Raw genomic sequence first — 21027 nt, 5'->3', positions numbered from 1 at the left:
CCCAGCCCCGTCGCTGCTGGGAATTGCAGTTCCTTGAGCCCATTTTCTCCCCGGCCCGGCCCGGCCCGGCCCGCCAGGCCCTCGCGGTCCGTCATGCTCTGCGCCACTGGCCACCTCTCAGCGGCCGGGGAGGCCGCCGCGCTCCCCGCCCAGCCCAGAGGCCGGGGTCCACGCCCCGCTGCCGGCGCAGGGAACTACATTTCCCAGGGTACCCCGAGCTGCCCCTTTGTGGCTTCTTGGCAGGACGGCTAGCAAGACCTAGCGTGCCGACGGACCGGAGGGCGATCCTGGGGAGGGGGAAGGATGCCGTCGGCAGTGGGAAGAGGCCTGACAGGTTTCGAGCTACGTCCCCGGAGGGGCCGCTGTGGGCCCCAGGCTGCTATAGCCGCGAGTCCGCAGGGGGTCGCCGAGGCTGCGGCGAGGAGCCTCAAACAGCCTGCTGGAGGCTCGCGGCGCTTTGAGGCGGCCTGCCGGTGGGCCCTGCTGGCCCTCGTGACGTTGCTGTCCTTCGCCACCCGCTTCCACCGCCTCGACCAGCCACCGCACGTCTGGTGAGTGACGGGTGGGACTCGGCAGACACCGTGGTAACCTGGAGTAGAGACGCGTCCTCTGATTGGCCTTGGGGCACGGAGGGGGCGGGATTCGTGGGAAGAGGGGCGGAGTCGTGCTGGAGGGGAAACTGAGGTTTCTAGTATTGGCTTCTGGCTGATAGCAGTGTGCATCTTCGCTTTGGTGGGTGGCGGTGGGATTCTTAGGATCCGAGGAAGCACTCTTTATATATACGTTCCAGGTTATGCTGCAGGGTCTCACCTGGCTCTCAAAATTGTGGTTGTTAAAGGTGGTTTGAATTTTCCAAAGAGAACCAGAAATTCTTAGTACTGAATTTCCTAAGGTCTGAGTTCCTGATCTGCAGAATTTCCAGGCATCAGTGGAGGGGAAAATTCTTAACTGGGTACCTTCATCCTTGGGAGCAGGGACAACTTGGGAGTCCAGGGATGGTGACAGGGTTCCAGACAGCAGGTCTGGGATCCCCTTGTGAGGAGAGATTTATTTTCTGACAGGTTTTAGTTTGTAGAGTCCATTGCAGGACTGAGGTATGGTCAAATTTCATTACATAAACTTTAAAAAGTCGCCAGCTGGCAGGAGGAAAAGTTGTATACAATCTGAAAATGTTTCATTTGTTCGTACCATATTTTCTCATTATCACTGAGGAGAAAGTTAGTTTAGGGGATGTTAGAAATGGAACTCCCTGACTAAGAAGCGAGCAAGCTAACAAACCATCAGGGCTACCCTTCTTGGAAGTTAATAAATTAGCTTGTTGTTTGATGAGTCTTGGCAGAAGACGTGAGACTCCTGGGTCAGAGACAAAGGACGTGTTACCGCGACGCAGGAAGCAGGACAAACATCAGTATGTTGGAGTCAGTTTTCCTTGTTCCCCAGATTCCACAGGGTGAATGTGATGGACTTAGGTGGATGACTGCATACACAGTGGGTTTCCTTACAGCTGAGGATCGACACCTTGGGGAACCTACTGTTTTATAGCAAGCAGGAAGCAAGCTCACTCTCTGTCTTGGAGAGAGACATTACATCATTATTCAAGGTTTCTTGGTGTAAACCCAGCTCTGAGAAATGTCCCAGGTAAATGCAGTCAGGACCTTGCGTTCTTGGCACATCCAGCAAGATGCGTGGAAGTACAAGAGACCCATGGAGGGCTGTCTGTCCCAACAGTCTCACCCCTTGATTCTATACTGTCTTGGCTTCTAGGAAATTCTCACTTTAATATGCAACTCTACAGGCTGCTCGGAATAACCTGGCTGACAGAAGCAGGAGCCAAATCTGCTCAATTTGTCTCATACAGCATTTAATTCAGGCTGCTTTCAACAGGACTGTAAGCAGCAGGATGAGGACAGCCTGTGGGATTGGTTGGCCAAAAAGGTCGTTTGGTTTTAAAGTAAAAAACCACATTTTTCATTTTCACTAATAACTTTATTGAACAGTGTATTCACCGCTTTTTTGCACCACCTTCTGCAATCTTTCAGGCAACTTCATAATTCTGTCTTCCCAAAACTTTATATCTTTTTGAGCAAAGAACTGTTCCAGGTGTCTTTTGCAGTCTTCCAGGGAACTGAAACTTTTTCTATTAACAGAATTTTGTAAAGACCGAAATAAGTGGAAATCCAAAGGTGCAATGTCTGGTGAATTAGGCAGATGAATCAGAACTTCCCAGCCAAGCTGTACCAGTTTTTGCCTGGTCATCAGAGAAACACGTGGTCTTGTGTTATCCTGATGGAAGATTATGCATTTTCTGTCGACTCCCTCCAGACGCTTTTTGTACAGTGCTGCTTTCAGTTGGTCTAACTGGGAGCAGTACTTGTTGGAATTCATCGTCTGGTTTTCTGGAAGGAGCTCATAACAGAGGACTCCCTTCCAACCCCACCATATTTACAACATCGCCTTTTTTGGATGAAGACAGGCTTTTGGTGTGGTTGGTGGTGGTTCATTTTGCTTGCTCCATGATCTCTTCCATTCCACATTATTGTAAAGTATCCACTTTTCATTACCCTTCACAGTTTGTTTTAAAAATGGAATGTTTTTGTTATGTTTAAGTAGAGAATCACATGCGGAAATATGGTCAAGAAGGGATTTTTTTTCTTAACTTATGTGGAACCCAAACATCAAAGAAGTTAATGTAACCAAGCTGGTGCAAATGATTTCAGTGCTTGATTTGGATATTTTGAGTATGTTGGCTAAATCCTGCAAGGTATAACATTGATTGTTCTCAATTAATGTCTCAGTTTGATCGCTGTCAACTTCAGCCGGTCTACCAGACCTTGGAGCATTGTCAGCAAGAAATCTCCAGTGAAAACTACAAATCACTTAAAAAAAATTTTGTTTTAAATTTAATTTTAGACAGAGGGGAAGGGAGGGAAAAAAGAGAGGGCAAGAAACATCACTGTGTGGTTGCCTCTTGCATGCCCCGCACTGAGGACCTGGCCTGCAACCCAGGCATGTGCCCTGATTGTGAATCCAACCAGCGACCCTTTGGTTCACAGGCCAGTGCTCAATCCACTGAGCCACACCAGCCAGGGCAACAAACCACTTTTGACATGTTTGATCAGTCACAACCCCTTCTCCATACACTGCATAAATCTTTTTTTGTGTTTCAGTTGCATTTTTACCTTTCTTGAAATAATAAAGCTTAATATGCTGAAAATGTTTATTTTTTCATCTTCAATATTAAAACGGTTACATAAAAGTTCACCAATTTTGATTTTTTAAAAAAATGCACTCTGATATGACAGCTGTCATAATACAATCTAACAGAATTGTTTCAAATGAGGTTAAAGACAACTAAGTGCTACGAGAGCCATCTTACAGAAAACAGTGAACTTTTGCCTCACCCAATATTAACCTCAACCATGCTCCCCAGGGTCCTGGATTCAACCATCTCTGAATAATTATGTGTGGGGTCAGGGGGTGGGGAGGATAGCCGGGATGTGGTTTAAGACCAGTCTATTATCCATTACGGTCTCTGCAGTGTTTAGACTGACCTCTAATCTTTGGTGTCATTGTCAGTAATTATAGTGGGTCCCTGTTGTTGTGTTTTTAAAAACAGCAACTTCCATGCCCAATGGATGTGGCCCATTTTTCCCTACATCCTACTATATTACCTGAAGGGGCGCAGCTCACTGCAGTTCAAGATTTTGTGTTATATTTTATTTGCACCACCATCCAGTGTGACTCAGATCACACTGCAGTGTTTCGGTCAGGCCACACGGGCGGCGAGTGTCCCCGAGCTGCTGCAGCCCGCGTTTGCGCGCATGGGAGAAGGCCCGTGGGCGTCGATGTTGGTGTTATCGGGCCATCAGAAGAGTTCAAGACTGGCTGTGTCCCCGTGAGTTTTCCTGATTTCATGGCACGCCGACAAACTCGGCAGGAAGGCAGATTGCCAGCCACAGCTTCCCCTTGGTTTAGGTGTGCCATCTGAATGTTTTGCCAGGCTTTGGTGCTGGGCCTAGAGGACGGAGAGAGCATTAACTGCTTCCCTTTTCTTTACGTGTCCAGGGGCCTAAGATGTCACCTCCTCAGGTGCCAGAGTTGTTTCTTTGCTTCCACTGCCTTGTAAGCAGTGTGTCCACTTAGTACCTGTAACTCTACCTTTGCTCCAGTTACCCCCTGCTGACATCCAGACCTGTTTGCCAAGACCATTATTAGAAGACTGGCAGAGACCATTGTATCTCCCACCTTGGCCCACACGAGCCACTGCAGGGGGACTTGACAAGCAATGTGCTCACTCAGCCAAGTGGTCATTATCTTGATGCCCTAGGACCACATCGGTCCAACAAGAACATCCAGGTGACTGAACTGGAATGAAGTTTGAATCCCATAGATGTCCCCAGGCTGCTCTCGAGTTGCTGTCAGGTTGGCTATTGTCTTGAATATACCATTTCCGTTTGACCAGCAAGGCTTGTTGAGCCCTTTCCTTGTTAGGCATAGATTCCAAGTTGACCCACTCCAAAGTGGCAGGAGTCCTAAGGCCTTCATGGGCAGTCACTGAATTTCAACTAGAGCTTAGAACCCTAGTAGGTTGCTAGTTGCCCCTTTAAAAAAAGTATACTTGGTGCCTGTGTCCAGCAGGTGGTGCTGTTATCTTGGAGAATGCCATTCCATCTTTATTTTATTTATTTTTTAAATTTTATTGATTATGCTGTTACAGTTGTCCCAATTTCCCCCCCTGTGCCTTCCTCCACCCAGTACCCCCATGTCCTCTGGTGATCCCCCTCCTTTGTTCATGTCCATAGGTCATGCATATAAGTTCTTTGGCAGCTCCATTTCCTATATATACTTTTAACATCCCCCTGCCTGTTCTGTAACTACCAATTTTTACTTCTTAATGCCTTCACCTTTTCCCTCATTCTCTCCAGACCCCCCCCCCAACTGGCCACCATCCCAGTGTTCTCCATATCTGTGACTCTGTTTCTGTTCTGCTTGTTTGCTTAGTTTGTTTTTTAGATTCAATTGTTGATAGTTACATATTTACTGCCATTTTAATGTTCATAGTTTTGATCTTTTTCTTAAATAAGTCCCTTTAACATTTCGTATAATAATGGTTCAGTGGTAATGAACTTCTTTATCTTTACCTAGACTGGGGAGCTCTTTATCTGCCCTCTGATTCTAAATGATAGCTTTGCTGGGTAGAGTAGTCTAGGTTGCTGGTTCTTGCTTTTCATCACTTTGAATACTTCTTGACAATACCTTCTAGCCTGCAAAGTTTCTTTTGAGAAATCAGCTGACAGTCTTATGGGAACTCCTTTGTAGGTAACTGTATGCTTTTCTCTTGCTGCTTTTAAGGTTTTCTCTTTCTCTTTAACCTTTGGCATTTTAATTATGATGTGTCTTGGTGTGGTCTTCTTTGTGTTCATCTTGTTTGGGACTCTCTGTGCTTCCTGGACTTGTGTGTCTATTTTCTTCAGCAAATTAGGCAAGTTTTATTATTTTTTTCAAGTAGGTTTCCAGTTTCTTGCTCTTTCTCTTCTTCTTCTGGCACCCCTATGATGCGAATGTTGGAATGCTTGAAGTTGTCCCAGAGCCTCCTTATATTATTCTTGATGTTTTTGGATTCTTTTTTCTGCTTGCTGTACTGATTGGATGTCTTTAACCTCCTTATGTTGCAAATCATTGACTTGATTCTTGGCTTCATCCACTCCACTGTTGATTCCCTGTAAATTGTTCTTGACTTCAAATAGTGTCTCCCTCATTTCTGATTGGGTCATATTTATGCTGTTGAAGTACCCACTGAGTTCCTTGTGCATCCTTATAACCAGTGTTTTGAATTCTGCATCTGATAGATTGCTTATCCCCATTTTGTTCTTCTTCTGGAGTTTTGATCTATTCTTCATTCGGGCCATGTTTCTTTGTCTCATTTTGGCAGCCTCCCTGTGTTTGTTTCTGTGTATTAGGTAGAGCTGCTTTGACTCCATGTCTTGGTAGTGCCCTAATCTAATAGGTTTCCTGTAGGGTCCAGTGGCACAGCCTCCCAATCCCCTGAGCAGAGTAGTTGAAGTGCACCCTAGGTATGGGCTGAGTACTCGCACCTCTTGTTGTTGAGTGTTGGTTGCTGTCAGCAGGTCAATAGGAGGGATTCACTCAGGCCAGACAGCTGGTAGGATTGGCAGTGACCACCGGCCATCATCCCCCTCCCTCTGTGGCTTGTGGAAATGGTTGGGTGGTGGTACTCTAATGTGGTCTGTAACTGTCCTCTGGGTGTGCAGGCTCTGGGGTTTCCTGGGCAGTGCAGGCCAAGGTCAGCCTCTACCTGTGTTCTGTCTGGGGCCGCTTGGTATAAGCTACAAAGTGATCTGCAGGGGGCTACGGCTAGTGCTGGGCCTGGGGACACTCAGTGAGGGGGTACGGGGCTGGGCTCAGCTGTTGCTTGTTTGAGAGCGGATTTGCGGATTTACGAAGGTCTCTGGAGCCTGCACTTAGCCCAGCCCTTCATATAGAAAAGCCACTGTTACTAGCTCGGGTGGGCGCATGAGTGGGATGGGGCAGAGCCTTAGGTAATCGTCAGGGCAGCTAACTGTGTGGGCCAGGTTGATGGAGACTCAGATACAGTGCCGCTGCACCGTGGCTCTGTGTGGGGGAGGGCTGGCCGCTGTCTGCAGTTCTGTCCAGGAGGAAGCTGCCCCGAGCTCTCAACCTGTTGCCAGACACTTCAGTTCCTCCCCGTATGCCACAGTTGAACAAAATCAGACTTCTGTGACCAGTAGCCCACGATGCAGTTTGTGATAATAGTAATATAGTTCCTAGTAGCAAACGTCTCAGAGTTAGAAGTTGACAGTCTTAGAAAAAAACCTGTGCTACAAAATTTTCTACGTTATAGGAAAACGCTTTGCCTTGTAGAAATAAATAGAAACTCAAGATACAGAATATAGATTTAACTTATATTTATGATTAAATTTATGGTTGGTAAATATTTAACCTTTTTAATTTATCTAAATGAAGATTAATGACCAGATTCCTCAAATCACTTATGTCAAAAGTTGTATTTCTTTTTTTTAATTCAAATTTTCTCATTCATTGCTTGAAACTCATAGTCTCTGGTTTTAACTGTAATTTTAACCACATTTTATTAAGGCTATTTGGATTGTATGATAATTTAAAAACTCTTATTTTTCTTTTTGCTTTTCCTTTAGTTGGGATGAGACTCACTTTGGAAAAATGGGAAGTTACTATATCAACCGTACCTTCTTCTTTGACGTGCACCCCCCTCTGGGAAAGGTGAGCCGTGTGGGGAGCAGCAGCTCTCTCCTGAGGGTTGGAGCCAAGTCTTGGTTCTGGATTTAATTCTTAGCCTCATGGGAAGAATTCCCTGACATTCTGGACCAGTTGCTCTCATGGAAAATCTGTGGTGTTTTTAGGAGTCCTCTGGGCTCAGAAGTGGAGAGAGAGCCCATTGACGGGTGGGTGGAAACGCAAAACATGGTATATCTATATGCTGGAATGTTACCGAGCTACAGAAGTGGAATGAAGTGCCGATACACGCTGCAGTATGAATGCATCTTACAGACATTACGCCGAGTGAAGGAAGCCAGACCAAAAGGCCACATACTGTATGAGTCCATTCATATGAGATGTCCCGAATTGGCAGATCCACAGAGACAGAAAGAAGACTAGCAGTTGCCAGGGCCTGGGGGAGAGAGGTTGGGGAGTGACTTCAAATGAGAATGGACTTTCTTTTTGGGGTGATGAGGTGCTCTGCAATTAGGCAGTGCTAATAGTTGTACAACCTTGTGAATAAACTCAAAGCCTCAGTATACTTTAAAACGGTGAATTTTATGATGTATGACTTTTATCTCAGTGTATAAAAAGAAAAAAGAAATGGAGAGAAGTATGTTACAGAAAGCAGAAATGGCTTCGAGGAGCTGATGTCCACTCGGAGAGTGACCCTCCATCCCCCTCCCCTACTCCCAACACATACACTGTTTGACCTGCCTTTCACATGGTTTACAATGAGAAATTCTGCCAATTGGAATTCATTTTTTTTAAAGAAACACCTCTGACAAGGCTAATGGATTAGCTCTGGCATTCACTGTCCTTTCTTCCTAACTGGAGGCTGGGGGACAAGGGGACAGGAATGTGCCTGTTATAAAGCAGGGCCAGGGCGGTGGTGGGGCGTCTTGGAGCATGGAGTGCTTGGGGCAAAGGCCGGGCTGAGGGCAGGTGAGGGTGGGGATCTGGGTGACGGGCAGGCATAGGAAAGCACCAGAGCGTGGGGCAGGGGCCACGGAGAGGGCCCTGCAGGGAGGGAGATGAGAGAAGGTGGGACAGGAGGCCTATTTCAGATTTAGCTCTGAGCCCAGAATAGAAATGCTATGCCTCTTTCTGTCTCATTTGTAACAACAGTGAAAATAAGAGCACTTGAACACGTAGTTTATTCTAGTCACTTTAGGTGTATTGTTTCATGTAACCCTCAGAACAACCCATGAAGTAGGTACGGTTGTGCCCCCATTGTAGCGGTGGGGAACTGGGACTCAGAGGGTTTGCTGGAGGGGGCAAGGCTAGTAAGTGGCCGGTCGAGGCCCAGACTGGCGTAGAGTCTGCTCTCGTAAGCACTACACCCACTGCCTCAAGAACTTCCCTGGCCTCCGTACTTGGACTACGTCTGTTACTAACGTAGAATTAAACAACAGAATGGGTTGAATATTCCCATTGGGCTAGAGGTTTTCCATAGGAAACCCAGCCTTGTCTTTCAGCTGGACACTGCCTGTCTGTTTTTGGTGTCCCCTTGTGCTGAGCATCGTGACGATGTGGACAGCACTGGCTGGTTTGTTTTTACCGAGGGCTGCCCCCCGGGACTGCAGTGCTCCCTCCCCTACTGTATCTCCTGGTGGCCCTGTGCTCCGCCTGGTTGCGGGAGGGTGATGAGCAAATCAGAAAAATTCCCTGTGAGAGAGAAAGCAGAGTCTCTTTCTCAGGTTCTGAGGCTGAGCCAGTCAAAGAACCCAGAGCCCTTTAAGTGGTGCGTAGGAGGTTTTCTCCTACGGTGCTGGGGCCCCCAGCCTGGGCACCGGGGCGCTCCGGTCAGATAGGGACTTTTAAAGAAATAAAAATGCTTGCACATAGTAAAATACTCGATCAGAACAGAAGGAAACACGAGGTCAAAAGCTACCTTCCCTCACATTTCTGTTCTTCAGAGGTAACTGTGATCACCTTTGTTAACCGTTTCTTATGTTTCCTCCCAGAAACTTCTCATCCAAATATAAGTGTGTGTATATTTATACACACATAAATATTAATTCACATGAACACTTTATGCAGATGGGATCAGACTAAAATTGTTCAGCAACTTATATTTTAGACATGCTGTATCTTCTTCCTGCATTAGCACATAAAAATGTATTTCGTTCTTTTTAGTGACTGTATTATTATTCCATGATGTAGCTGCGCCATAAATTATTTTACCCCTCTTCAACTGCCGGACATTTCCAAGTTATTTCCAAGTTTTTAGCCATAACAAAAGACATTGCACAAACATCCTTGTACGTGCATCTTTTCATAGTTACACAGGTGTCTCTGAAAGATTCTCAGCAAGCAGAGTAAAGAGTCAAATGGACATGTAAATTAGTGTTAGATATTGCTAAGTTTTCCTGAAAAAATACCGTAGCCACGTGCAGGCCCCCCAGCAGCGTACGAGGCTGTTTGCTGGCCCACGCCACTGCCTGCTCCGCGTGACTGCGCTGTGACTGCACTGTGAGAGTGACATGTGGGACAGTGCTGTGACTGTGCTGTGGCTGCGCTGTGACTGGGTTGTGACTGTGCTGTGGCTGTGCTGTGACTGCTGTGACTGTGCTGTGAGAGTGACACGTGGGACAGTGCTGTGACTGCGCTGTGACTGTGCTGTGAGAGTGACACGTGGGACAGCGCTGTGACTGGGCTGTGGCTGCGCCGTGGCTGCGCTGACTGCTCTGTGAGAGTGACACATGGGACAGCGCCGTTTTCGTTTGCACGTCCCATGAGTTAGGTCGGACATTTCTTTTTCTTCTGTTTATTAGTCGCTTGTATTTTTTTTCCTATGAACTTGCTCATTCTTCCAGTAGGTTATTCTCTTTCTTACTGATTTGCAGGAGTTATTTAGTGAGGATATCTGCTCAGGGTTACTTTTAACCTTAAGGGAACTGAGAGGCAGCAGAACTTTGCGTGCCTCTTGAGTACTCAGCGTAGTGCCAGGTGTTTTTACCTACATCATCACCTCTCATCCATGCATCTCCCATTTTATTACCTGTCGCTCAGAGACGGGGTGTTGTCCGCAGTCAGAGAGCTGGCATGTGGACGCTGAGGTCCGAGCCACCTGTGCAGTTCTCCCCGGTCTCGGGCCCGCCCAGCAGTCAGGGATTCAGACCAGCCCAGGCAGGGGTGTCCTCTGCGATTCCAGGTGGGGAGGAGCATCCGTTCTGCTTGCCACCTGCCAGTTTTGATTCATCTGGGTATTTAAATAGCTCTGTCTTTCCAATGCCTTTTATTACTTTATATTAAATTAATTATAGCAAATTAACTTCTGCACCCTGGGATTCCTCCTTTAAAAAAAAAACCTTTGTAATCATTAATCATTTACTGCAGAACTTTGGCTTCTATAACTGACATGGATTGTAGAGAGTGGACCCTGTTTAGAACTACTTAGAGAAGAGTGAGCTGGTTCGTAGTCCACACCCAAGCCCCCACACGCAGTGTTGCTGGGAGGGGCTTTCCCTCCACACAGCCAGTGTGTTCTGACCCCACCCCCACCTGGAACAGGGGTGGCCCGGGCCAGCCTGCGGCTGTTACAGATGCTTGGCGTTTGCTGGTACTTTCTATGTTTGAACTGCTTCTGACTGCTTGTGTGAAAAGAGAATTTTACACTGGTGATGGCCAAGGCAAGATAGAAAGAAGCTGATCCTCTCAAATGTTTGGAAGCATTCACGTTTTAGTTTATGGTTGATTTATTCTGGTTTGGGACGTGCCATGGTTGCTTCCCTTTGGAATACTGGAAAAAGGAGAAACCAGTCTTGGCCTTTGGCGTTTTTTTCCACTGGGATTGTTCTCTTCCCTCCTGGGAAAATGCAACTGTCTTTCCTCTTTTCCATTTTCTTCTCTCCTCACTATTCCTCGTGTGTAGAAACGTGGCCACTTCTCTCCCTCGTCCGTCTGACTTGGAGCCTCCTTTCCCTTCAGTGGGCCAGCCTCCCCAAAACTACCCTGCCCGCAGCCTCCACGTGAACTGTCAGGTTTTATCTTCTGGCAAAGGTAGGCAGGCCGAGGGAGAGCGCCCCTCAGTGGCCCTGCCCGGGATCTCTTCTTCCTAAGTGTTCCATCTGCACTGCTCCTGCGAACTTGGTCTTAGTACAAGGGAAGGTTTGTATCAAGCAATGAGCTCTATAGACAGAAGATTCTTTGCTTTGCAACAGCTGCAGGAGAAAATGTCACATTGTCAACTCCCTCTATGGACCACTGTCAAGGGAAGCCAAAGTCTGGGTGCAGCTGGAGGGCGGTTCAGGGGATGGACGAATCGCCCCTAAAAGGTCTCTCATATTTTTTGTTTGGTTTCTTTCCCTCAGATGCTGATAGGCCTTGCTGGCTACCTGAGTGGATATGATGGCACCTTTATGTTCCAGAAGCCTGGGGACAAGTATGAGCACCACAGCTACATGGGAATGAGAGGAGTAAGGCTTCCTGTCTTGGGATAGCCCCACTGGACCCTGGGGCCGCTCAGTCAGAAATGTTACAGTCGGAAGCCCTGGAGTGGTGGCAGGGGTAGAGAAATGGACTCTGGGGTGGGGGAAGGACGATTGGACCTGTACCCTGTAGTAGAAATTCAAGTGTAGAGATTCAGTACTGGTGTGGGTGAGAAGGGAGGGGAGGCCACAGCCAATGTGGAGATTATTACATAGGCAGGAGCAAGCTCACCCTGTCCCCTGTTATCCTGCCCATGTGAGGCATCAGACTGCAGGATGGAGAGCAGCCTGGGACCCGGGCTGCCAGGGTCCCAACCGTGGCCTCAGCACATTGGCAGGCTAGCTGTTCTTCCTCTCTCGGACCACGACTGCCGGAGTGTTGTGTATCTCAGAGGGCCTTTTCTTAAGAGTTCAGCGTCCCCCCTCTCCTGTTACCAGGTTTCTACTGCTTTCCTGTGAAGGTGTCAGGCACACACAAGGGGTTTTCCAGTCTTGGAAGGGAGGCCGTGGGTTTGCCCGCTCCCTCTGTGCCCCGAGACCCAGCACCAGCCTCCATGGAGCGTGGCGGGGCCTAAACACCCAGCTCTGGGCACCCAGACCTGGAGCTAAATGAGACCCGAAGAAACTGACCTTCGGCGGCGGCTCTCAAAGCAAGTTGCGTTTACAAACCCCGTTCCTTGAGGAGCTCACACACTCCAGATGAATGCAGAGTGCTTACTTGGGCTAACCACTGGATCCTTTGCATGGTCATGCCATATCACACTAAACAAGGAGTGGCTGATACCCTCGGGTTCACATTCGAAGTGATCCTGTGTCTTCTTAATGCCTTTTGAATACCACGTAGCGTGCATAATATAATTGGATGCAGGCCTGACTCACTGTGAACTTGGCTGTGGGACTTGAGAAGGCCAAACGTCACAGCCTTGTTCTGGTTCACCCTAGGGCACATTGCTTGCTGTTGACAAAAAGTGACAACCCAGATGTGAGGATTTCCATTCCCTCATGCTTGTCCATTTTGATGGAGAAAGTAGGGAGGCACAGGGAAGGCTTCTGGTTCAAAACCAAACCAAACCAAAAGGCCCTCCAGGTACTGAAGTGTGAGGCAGTCTTTTTTCTAAAATTAAAATGCAACCTGTAGATTGAAGAGTGATGGCTGAAGGAAAGGGCCAAGGGAGAAATAACAGACGTAACAATAGAATTCTCTAAAATACTAAAACACCTTCAGAGGCGTCTTTCTTTCTTAACTGGCACCACAGTTTTGTACTAGAAGCTACTGTTTGTCAAGTGCTTCCTGTGTACTAATAAATGCTAGGTCATTTCACCTTCAGAGTAACCCTTGTGAGGTAGGAACTTTCATCACGTTGCACGGGGTGGGGGGGGGAGGCTGAGACACAGAGAGAGAGGTGGCGTTCTCAGGGTGACAGCTAGTTAGCAGTGGTGGAACAGCCGGACCCTGGCACCCCCCACTTGCAGCCAGGGGGCCATCCTGCTCACCCCTTCCTGGCCGAACGTGGCCAGTGTCGTGTCAGTGCCCAAGTTGGTGCTCAGTGGGAACATAAATGTTACTTGATTTGATGCTTCACTGTTACGTCAGCCCTTTCTCATGTACACTTGTCCCAGGTGATTTTAGGTTGCCACATGTGCCCTCATTAGGGTCCTCCTCATGCACCTGAGTTTGTGCCCAGTCAAGTAGGTCCCCGAGGCTTAGCTCAGCGGATTATTTGGCTGCTTCTCTTTTCTTCCCACAGTTCTGTGCCTTCCTTGGCTCCTTGCTGATCCCCTTCGCCTACCTCACTGTACTGGAGCTGTCCCGGTCCCTGCCGGCAGCACTGCTCGCTGCTGCCCTCCTCACCTTTGGTAGGTCACCTCATACCACGTGTCCTGGGCAGCTGACTAGTGCCCCACGAACGTAGCTGGAAATCAGCACATCCAAAGGTCTTGTCCATGGGCCCAGTTCTATAAAGTTAAATAACTTCAGGCGTGAGGAAATGTATTACAGATCTTACTTTATTCAGTAGTAATACTCACCTAAATGCTTGTATGCAGCAAGCCCTTACATTACTGTAAGGGAGAGTCGGCATGGGTAATCCCAAGGAACAGATGATCTCCAAGTTGTCCACATTTGAGTTTGGACTGGATAAGAAGATGAGTGTGTGTGTGTGTGTGTGTGTGTGAGAGAGAGAGAGAGAGAGAGAGAGAGAGAGAGAGAAAGAGAGAGAGAGGCTCACAGTTCTAATTCTGCCTCTCTTAGGTTACTACCAAGATTACTTTGTATTCCTTAAACTAATTTCAGGTGGATGTAAGGGCTGATGCCTCAGAAGTAGCTAGGTAGCAGGGGACAATAAAATGGGAACTCAGACATTTTCTGTGGACAATCCTCACATGGGTAAATGAGAGCTGATTGGTAGAAATCAATCCTGTTGCCAGCCTTGCTCTTCTGAAAGTGAGCTCATGACCTTAAAGAGCTTAACATTTAAAGAAATGCAGACCACTTTAGGTGGGTATTTTAGGGGTAATTCTGGCCTTGTTTTGATAGATATGTTGCAGGATGATATGGCCTCTCTGTAGAAGGTTGGTGGCTTTTTCCTTGTGTCTTTAATTTCCCTTTTTAGTTACTCAGTCATTTATTCATTTTTTTTTCATTCAGTAACTGTTTTTAAAGCATCTCCTCTGTGCTAGGCCACTTTTCTTGGTCTCAGAGGATTCACTGATGAGATTCTCTTATCTTGGAACTCACCCCCTAGTGGGGCAGACAGTAAATAAGCCAGGAAGTTACTAAGCCTGTAATGTAACATCCTAAGCAGTAAGTGCAGCGTAGACAATAGAGTTGGGTAAAGAAGGGAGTCTTGGGGAGCAATCCTGTGTTAGGAAGGGTGGTCAGAAAAGAGCTCCCTGAGGAGAGGGCCTTGAGCAAAGATGAAGCCGTGCAGAGATGGGAGGGAAGAGTGTTCCGGCAGAGGGACCAGCGTGTGCGGCGGTCCTGGTGCAAGGTGGCGCTTGGGGGAATAGCAGTGGATCAGGGTGGAGAGAGAGGCAGCGGTTGGGAGAGGAGGCCGGATGGGCAGGGAGACCGTGTGCGCTTTGGCGATGTCCTGAGGAGTTTGTTAGTCTGTGTGAGAGTGGAGAGTTTAAGAAGGGGCATGATGCAATGAAATTTTGTTTCAAAAAATCACTTTGGCACTTGTATGTAACATGTGCTTCATGTAAAACAGACGCTATCCTAGATGTAGGTCATTTGTGGCTGCAGAAGCAAGGTGGCAGAACTCCCTTTTCGGTAGTGGAAATGAGCAGTCCTCGTCTTTGGTCTGCTCTGTCTGGACGGGTGACAGATCCTTCCTTGGGTCAAGAGCCTGGAAGCAGTGTGAGATACTGGTTTGGTCTTTTTTGAAAGATTTTATTTATTCATTTTTAGAGAGAGGGGAAGGGAAGGAGAGGGAGAGAAATGGAAAGAGAAAGAAGGAGAGAGAAACAATTAGTGTGTGGTTGCCTCTTGTGTGCCCCCCACTGGGGACCTGGCCTGCAACCCAGGCATGTGCCCTGACTGGGAATCCAACCGCGACCCTTTGGTTCACAGGCCCGCGCTCAATCCACTGAGCTACGCCAGCCAGGCCCGAGATACTATTTTATATCACTGGGCTTTGGTGTAGCCCAAAGCTGTGGCCTTTTGCCTCCCCAAGACTCAGTGATGGCTCAGTGGCCCATCCAGACTTGACCGCATCAATGCTTACGTGCAGCCGAGTGTAGGGAGACTGCTCCTTATCACCGGGGTGTTTGGTTCTCGGGGGGGCCCCCATCTCTGATTCCCCTTTGACCACTGAGCTCATGTTTTTCAGACACAGGATGCCTCACTCTGTCCCAGTACATCCTCCTTGACCCCATCTTGATGTTCTTCATCATGGCTGCCATGCTGAGCATGGTCAAGTACAACTCCTGTGCTGCCAGGTCAGAAACACCATCTTTGGGGGTGGGGGTCAGAAGCCGTGGCAGCCCCGGAGTTTCTGTAGCGGCCGGGACAGGGCGGGTGCCTACAGGACTTGTCTTGAGGCTCAGTTTCAGGCCAGCCAGCTTTTTAAAAAACTGAGATTGCCCATTTTAGATCATGACAATAGATTTTAAAGTTTTCTATACTTGTATTTTTGCTTTACATAAGACTAAGAAGATGTCGATTATAGTTTTCAAGAATATTATCATTTTTACAATGAGGTGGATTTCGACAGGGGTTTATGGATTATGAAGGGGTCCTCATGCCTCCCCACCATCTTATCAGCCACCCCGTGGCACAGGTGCTGGGTGGGAGGTCCCAGGACAACTTTGTCCTTCACATTCTCCGTCCTCGAGGGGCGGGACCCAGAGGAGACACTGCCCGGGCCCTCCTTGTTTCCCTGTCGTCAGTGGTGGTTAAAGCCGGCCCTGTCTAGCGGTGGGGACAATGTATGTAAAGGCTGGCTTGAATGGCCCATAGCGGTGAAGAGGGTCCCTGCAGGCCCTGCCAAGTTCTGAAGCTGTCTGGAGGGCCTGGTCTTCCCCCAGGATAGTCTTTTCCAGGTCATCCCTCTGCCTCTGAGAGAGCAGAATAGGTCATTCATTCTATTCAAACCAAAAGAGCTGGCTCAGTCTAGGCTTTTCCAGAAGTCAGCGTGGTTTCACCACGGCAGAGCTCGTTAAATTATGTTATGCTAATAGAGGCTGGCCCAGTGGCCACCAGCTCTCTCTGGCTTTGGGTTATCTTCTGTTTCTACCGCATTTACTTCCACCTGCCAGGTGGAATACATGCCCTGTCCATATTCCGGAATGCATACAGTGTGCCAGGCACTGTGCTAGGAGCTGGAGGTGGACAGCACTTACGATTGGGCTGTTAAGGAGCGTCCACTCTGGCGGGGGAGGCAGCCCGACCGTCAGAAAACAGCAGCACGGTACGCTAGATGCCCCAAGCACAGCAAGCCCTGGGGCCCGCTGCCTGGGTTGGAGCCGGCTCCATGGGGACTTGACCTCTCTGCACTTTGATTGCCTTGTGTGTGAGGAGAGGACAGTGTCAGGATCTACGCCCTGGGGTTAGGGAGGGTTCAAGGTTAACACATGTGGAGGACTCGGAACAGTGCCTGACATACAGTAAGCGCCTAATAGATGCTGGCTTTTACAAGGGCCAGAGTGACCCGAAAGACTGCTGACAGAATCCAGTGGCTTCTCTGGATTTTCCTCTTACTTCCACACGATCGCTTACTCCTGAAAAACAAGCCCCTTGCTTACTTTAAGTTCTGTACTTAGTCAGGAAAGCCATGACCCCCTCCCCAGAAAAAAGATCACACTGTGCTTCCTGCAGTTTCCAGGATTTCCCAAACCACAGCCCCCTGGGAGCCACATGGTCCCCGAGGTTAGGAGCCTTTGAATGGAGGGCACAGCACAGCCTCTCAGAGTCCAAGACCCTCTGCCCTTTCCTGCTGCTTGCTGCTCTTGCTTTTGAGTTGGGTTCCAGCTGCCAAACTGAACTCTGTCTTGTTGGTTTTCAGGCCCTTCTCTGCCCCCTGGTGGTTCTGGCTCAGCCTGACTGGCATTAATCTGGCTGGTGCTTTAGGGGTCAAGTTTGTTGGCCTCTTTATCATCCTGCAAGTGGGGTGGAACACCGCAGCAGACCTTTGGCACCTGTTTGGAGACCTCAGTCTTTCATTGGTGAGAACCCAAGTGCTTGTAGAAATGTCTTTGCGCCCCAGCATCGCTCAGCAGAGCCGGGCTTTCTCTGTCCCTGCTGCAGGCATTGAGTGGCTGTGTCCTGGGCCTGCGGAGGGCGGGATCCAGCTGTCCTGTGTGGGCAGTAGATGGCAGCAGGACAGCAGGGACTGGGCCAGGGCTGAGAGGCTGGAGGGGTATTAAGGGGGAGGATGGACTAATATTCTTGGGGTTCTCTTTTGGCATTTGTTTCTGCAATGTTTTTTTAATGTTCTACAAACTACTCAGCCAGGGGATTCTGGCCAGTTGGGCTCATGCCAAATATATGGCAGACGCTGGCTGCGTGGGACCTTAGGTAAAGTGGTGAGGGCGCCTTTCCCAACTCAGAGTTTTCTTTTCCTGACCCAGGTTTCCAGATGTGGAAGCCAGGAAGGGTCTTTAGGGCTATTACACTGTTATTTACTAATAAGGGCTGATTCTGTGCCAAGCACTATGCAAAAGGCTTTGCCTTCGTTACGTCATTTTGTTTCCATAACGACCCTACACGGTAGGTAGTTATTACTCTCTCTTTACGGACGAGGAACTCGAGGCCTAGAGAGGTAATGACGTTCCCCAGGTCATACTGGTAGTAAGAGGCAGATGAAGGGTTCAGCCTGGGGGGAGGCAGACTCCAGGCCTGAACTGTTTCACTGTGCTGCTTCTCCATTGCTCAGAACCCCGTCCCAAGGAGCTCGTTTATTCACTCGGGAAATGTGGACAGGCTGTCCACTAGGTGTGAGGCACAGTGCGCAGGTGAATAAAACAGAGGTCCCTGCCCTCTGGCGACCGTGGAGGGAGAGAAGTAAGTAAACAGGCGATTGCCGTGCAGCCAGCAGGCTCTGTGAGAGCAGAGGATGGCACAAACCTAGTCTCAGGTGACGCCAGAGGCTTTCTGGGAAGCAGCTGCGGCCCGACGTTAAAATAAGGAGGGGTCAGCCCTGTGATGGGTGGGCTGGCACGGAACAGGAAGGTGGGGAGAGGGCGAGGAGCCAGGCAGCAACTGGGATGTCGAGGGGATGGATGCGTGACGGAGCTGGAGATCCAGGCAGCGCTTTGTCGGTGGCGCAGTGACAGTCCGGGGTCCGGAGTGACGGCCTGGGCAGGCAGCGGAGGGCTGGCTTGCGTTCAGTCCCCTGCATTGCTGCAGTGGTGGGGTGCTGTGGAAAGGCTTTGGGTTGCCACACATCCTTTCTTTATGGCCTTTCGCTTTCATTTTCTTTACGATTATGACCTATAGATATCTACAGATGACTTACAGATAACTTAAGTGCCCGAGTTATATATGATGCATGTACAAGGTACAAGGAATGACGAAGGCCCACGTGACTCTGTTGGCAGGTGACTGTGGGAAAACACCTGGCTGCTCGCACCCTGTGCCTCGTTGTGCTGCCGCTGGCCCTCTACACGGCCGTGTATGCCGCTCACTTCCTGGTGCTGAGTAAGAGGTACCGCAGAGCCCGTCCGGCCTCTCACTCGGGGCCCCCTCGTGCCTCTGAGCCCACGGACGGGCCCTGTGATTTCCTGGGTCTGTAGTTGGGATGATGGGGGGACCAGGCTGGTTCCCTGTTTGTTTTCTCCTGTGGTCTATCTTCTGGGTGTCCAAAATGCTCAGAAAGGCCAACACACTTAGTAAGGAATTTCCTCACAGCCAAATGCCCCTTATCCCTAAACACAGTCCCTTGTGCTTGACAGGGATGGGCCACCTCAGGGCGCGCAGTTGGGGTGAGGGTAGCAACAGCACCACCGGCAGCAGCTCCCCTTTAACAAGTAGCTGCTGAGGGCCAGGAACTACGTGCAGCGTTTCGTACCCATTGTCTCTCTAACCATAATCACTTTGTAGTTCTTCTGATCTGTTTTAAGTCCCCAGTTTGTAAATAAGGAGCTGAGGCTAAGCAAAGTCAGGTACCTTCCAAAGGTCACCTGGCTAGGAACTCGGCATTTGGACCCTGGTTTCTCCTATTCCACCAGCCTCGTTTGTCTCGCGAGTCCTCACTGCCATGCTGGCTGTGCTTCTTTAAACCAACCAGCAGGGCTTTGACGGGGCTGCTGGGAACTCCCGACTCCCTCTGCTAACTCGGCTCTCTCTGCCCCTGCTCTCCCGCAGCGGTCCTGGCGATGGCTTCTTCAGCTCTGCCTTCCAGGCCCGGCTTTCAGGAAACAGCCTTCACAACGCTTCCATCCCCGAATGTGAGTGTCTGCCGAAGGGCAGAGGGTCTTCTGGGAGTTGGATTAGAAAAGAGGAGTGTGACGGCTTGTTATTTTAGCCTGTAGATGGCAGAGTGGGAGAGAGATCCAGTATTTCTAGTAGAGGACTCAAGAGAGTGAGTCGGGACGCAAGAAGTGCAAAGGTGGATGTGCTGAGCAGCAAACTGTTTGACCCTCAGGAGAAGCTTCTCATTGCAGCTGTGAAAGCAGCAAGGCCAGTGCTGGGAGGCCAAACCGAGAGAGTCTGACGAGGGAACAAGGGCCTTCAGGGCCACTGGTCGGTTTCCCACGGTATTCCGTGACTCACACGCATTCCCGCATTCACAGATAGCAACTGAGCGTTAGTCACGTTGGAGGCGGTAGATGGATGCCCTGCAGAGTGCAGAGTCTGGTGCAGAGTATCTCTACGTGATGCTCTACAGGGTTCTGGGTGTTAAGTATATGAAGAGGGAACTCAGAGTGATGCGAATCGAAGGGTGCGAGAGATAACCTGCTGGGGGTGGAAGGGGATCGGAGGTATACAGAGTGAGGTGCCTTGGAGTCAGGTCCTGAAGAATGGGTAGATTTCAACAGATGGAGAGGGAGGAGGGGGCATATCGGGCAGAAGGGACAGCATGATCAAGGCCAAGGACAGGGCAAAACTCAAAGCACAGATTATATGCAGAAAAGTACTGGAAGGCAAGGTTGAAAAGACAGGTGGGGCCACATTATGGGGATTTGAAACGTCTGGGTGAGGTGTTTGACTTCATTACACCGGCACTGGTGACCCAGTGGAGTGTTTGGGCAGGGAGGAGGCCAGGAGGGCTGTGCTGTAGGGAGGCGGCACTGGTGGCAAAGTATAGGGTAGCAAAGGAGAGGAGGGGATTGGGGCAGATCGCCTCTGGAAAGCTGTTGCAGGCATTGAGCTGGGCGTGGCGGTAGCAGCCACAGAGGTAAGGCAGATGGGCTGACACGAGGGAGACTGGACATAGGAAGGGAGGACAAAGATGTACTAAGGACCTGAGCCCAGGTGATTGTTTCCTGGAGGCAAGGACTGTGTCTTTTAGTCTCCCTGGTGCCTTGTACCATGCCTAGGACACAGTGAACCCTTTAAGACAGGGAACAGAATGAGAAATAGGAAAGCAGGCAAAAAAGTTGGTTTGTAAAGGTGGATTTTGAGTTCTGCGTTAGAGAGTTGCCTTCGAGATGCTTGGGGAAATCCATGCAATGGGGCCAGTGGGCTTGGGGCTGCAGCTTTCAAAGGAGGAATCAGCCAAGTAAAAGGGTGATTGATGCCGTGGCCGTGGTTGCAGCCCATAAGGAGGAGGAAGAGGACAAGGCTGAGGCCAGGTTGTGGGGAATGCAGGGAGAAGGGGACCTAGGGAAGGAGGCTGCAGAGGAGCGGTTCATGGGGGAGCGCGGGGGTGAG

At 49.4% G+C, this 21027-nt stretch overlaps 1 protein-coding gene across 3 annotated transcripts in view; it reads left to right on the top strand.

The window, feature by feature from the left end:
- Positions 1-61: 61 nt before the first annotated feature.
- The window catches only part of POMT2 (protein O-mannosyltransferase 2), a 43972-nt gene continuing 23006 nt past the window's right edge, over positions 62-21027 (top strand). For all 3 annotated transcript variants that reach the window (XM_045201281.3, XM_045201282.2, XM_024567636.3), the window contains exons 1-8: positions 62-551; positions 7197-7281; positions 11595-11699; positions 13460-13568; positions 15545-15653; positions 17219-17378; positions 18753-18859; positions 19519-19601. In XM_045201281.3, coding sequence (XP_045057216.2) covers positions 304-551; positions 7197-7281; positions 11595-11699; positions 13460-13568; positions 15545-15653; positions 17219-17378; positions 18753-18859; positions 19519-19601 — 1006 coding nt within the window. In that variant the 5' untranslated portion in view covers positions 62-303. The remainder of the gene's footprint in view (positions 552-7196; positions 7282-11594; positions 11700-13459; positions 13569-15544; positions 15654-17218; positions 17379-18752; positions 18860-19518; positions 19602-21027) is intronic.

Source organism: Desmodus rotundus, chromosome 7 (genome assembly GCF_022682495.2).
Source record: "Desmodus rotundus isolate HL8 chromosome 7, HLdesRot8A.1, whole genome shotgun sequence".
Classification (NCBI taxonomy): domain Eukaryota; kingdom Metazoa; phylum Chordata; class Mammalia; order Chiroptera; family Phyllostomidae; genus Desmodus; species Desmodus rotundus.
This window is presented reverse-complemented; position numbering and strand designations above follow the sequence as displayed.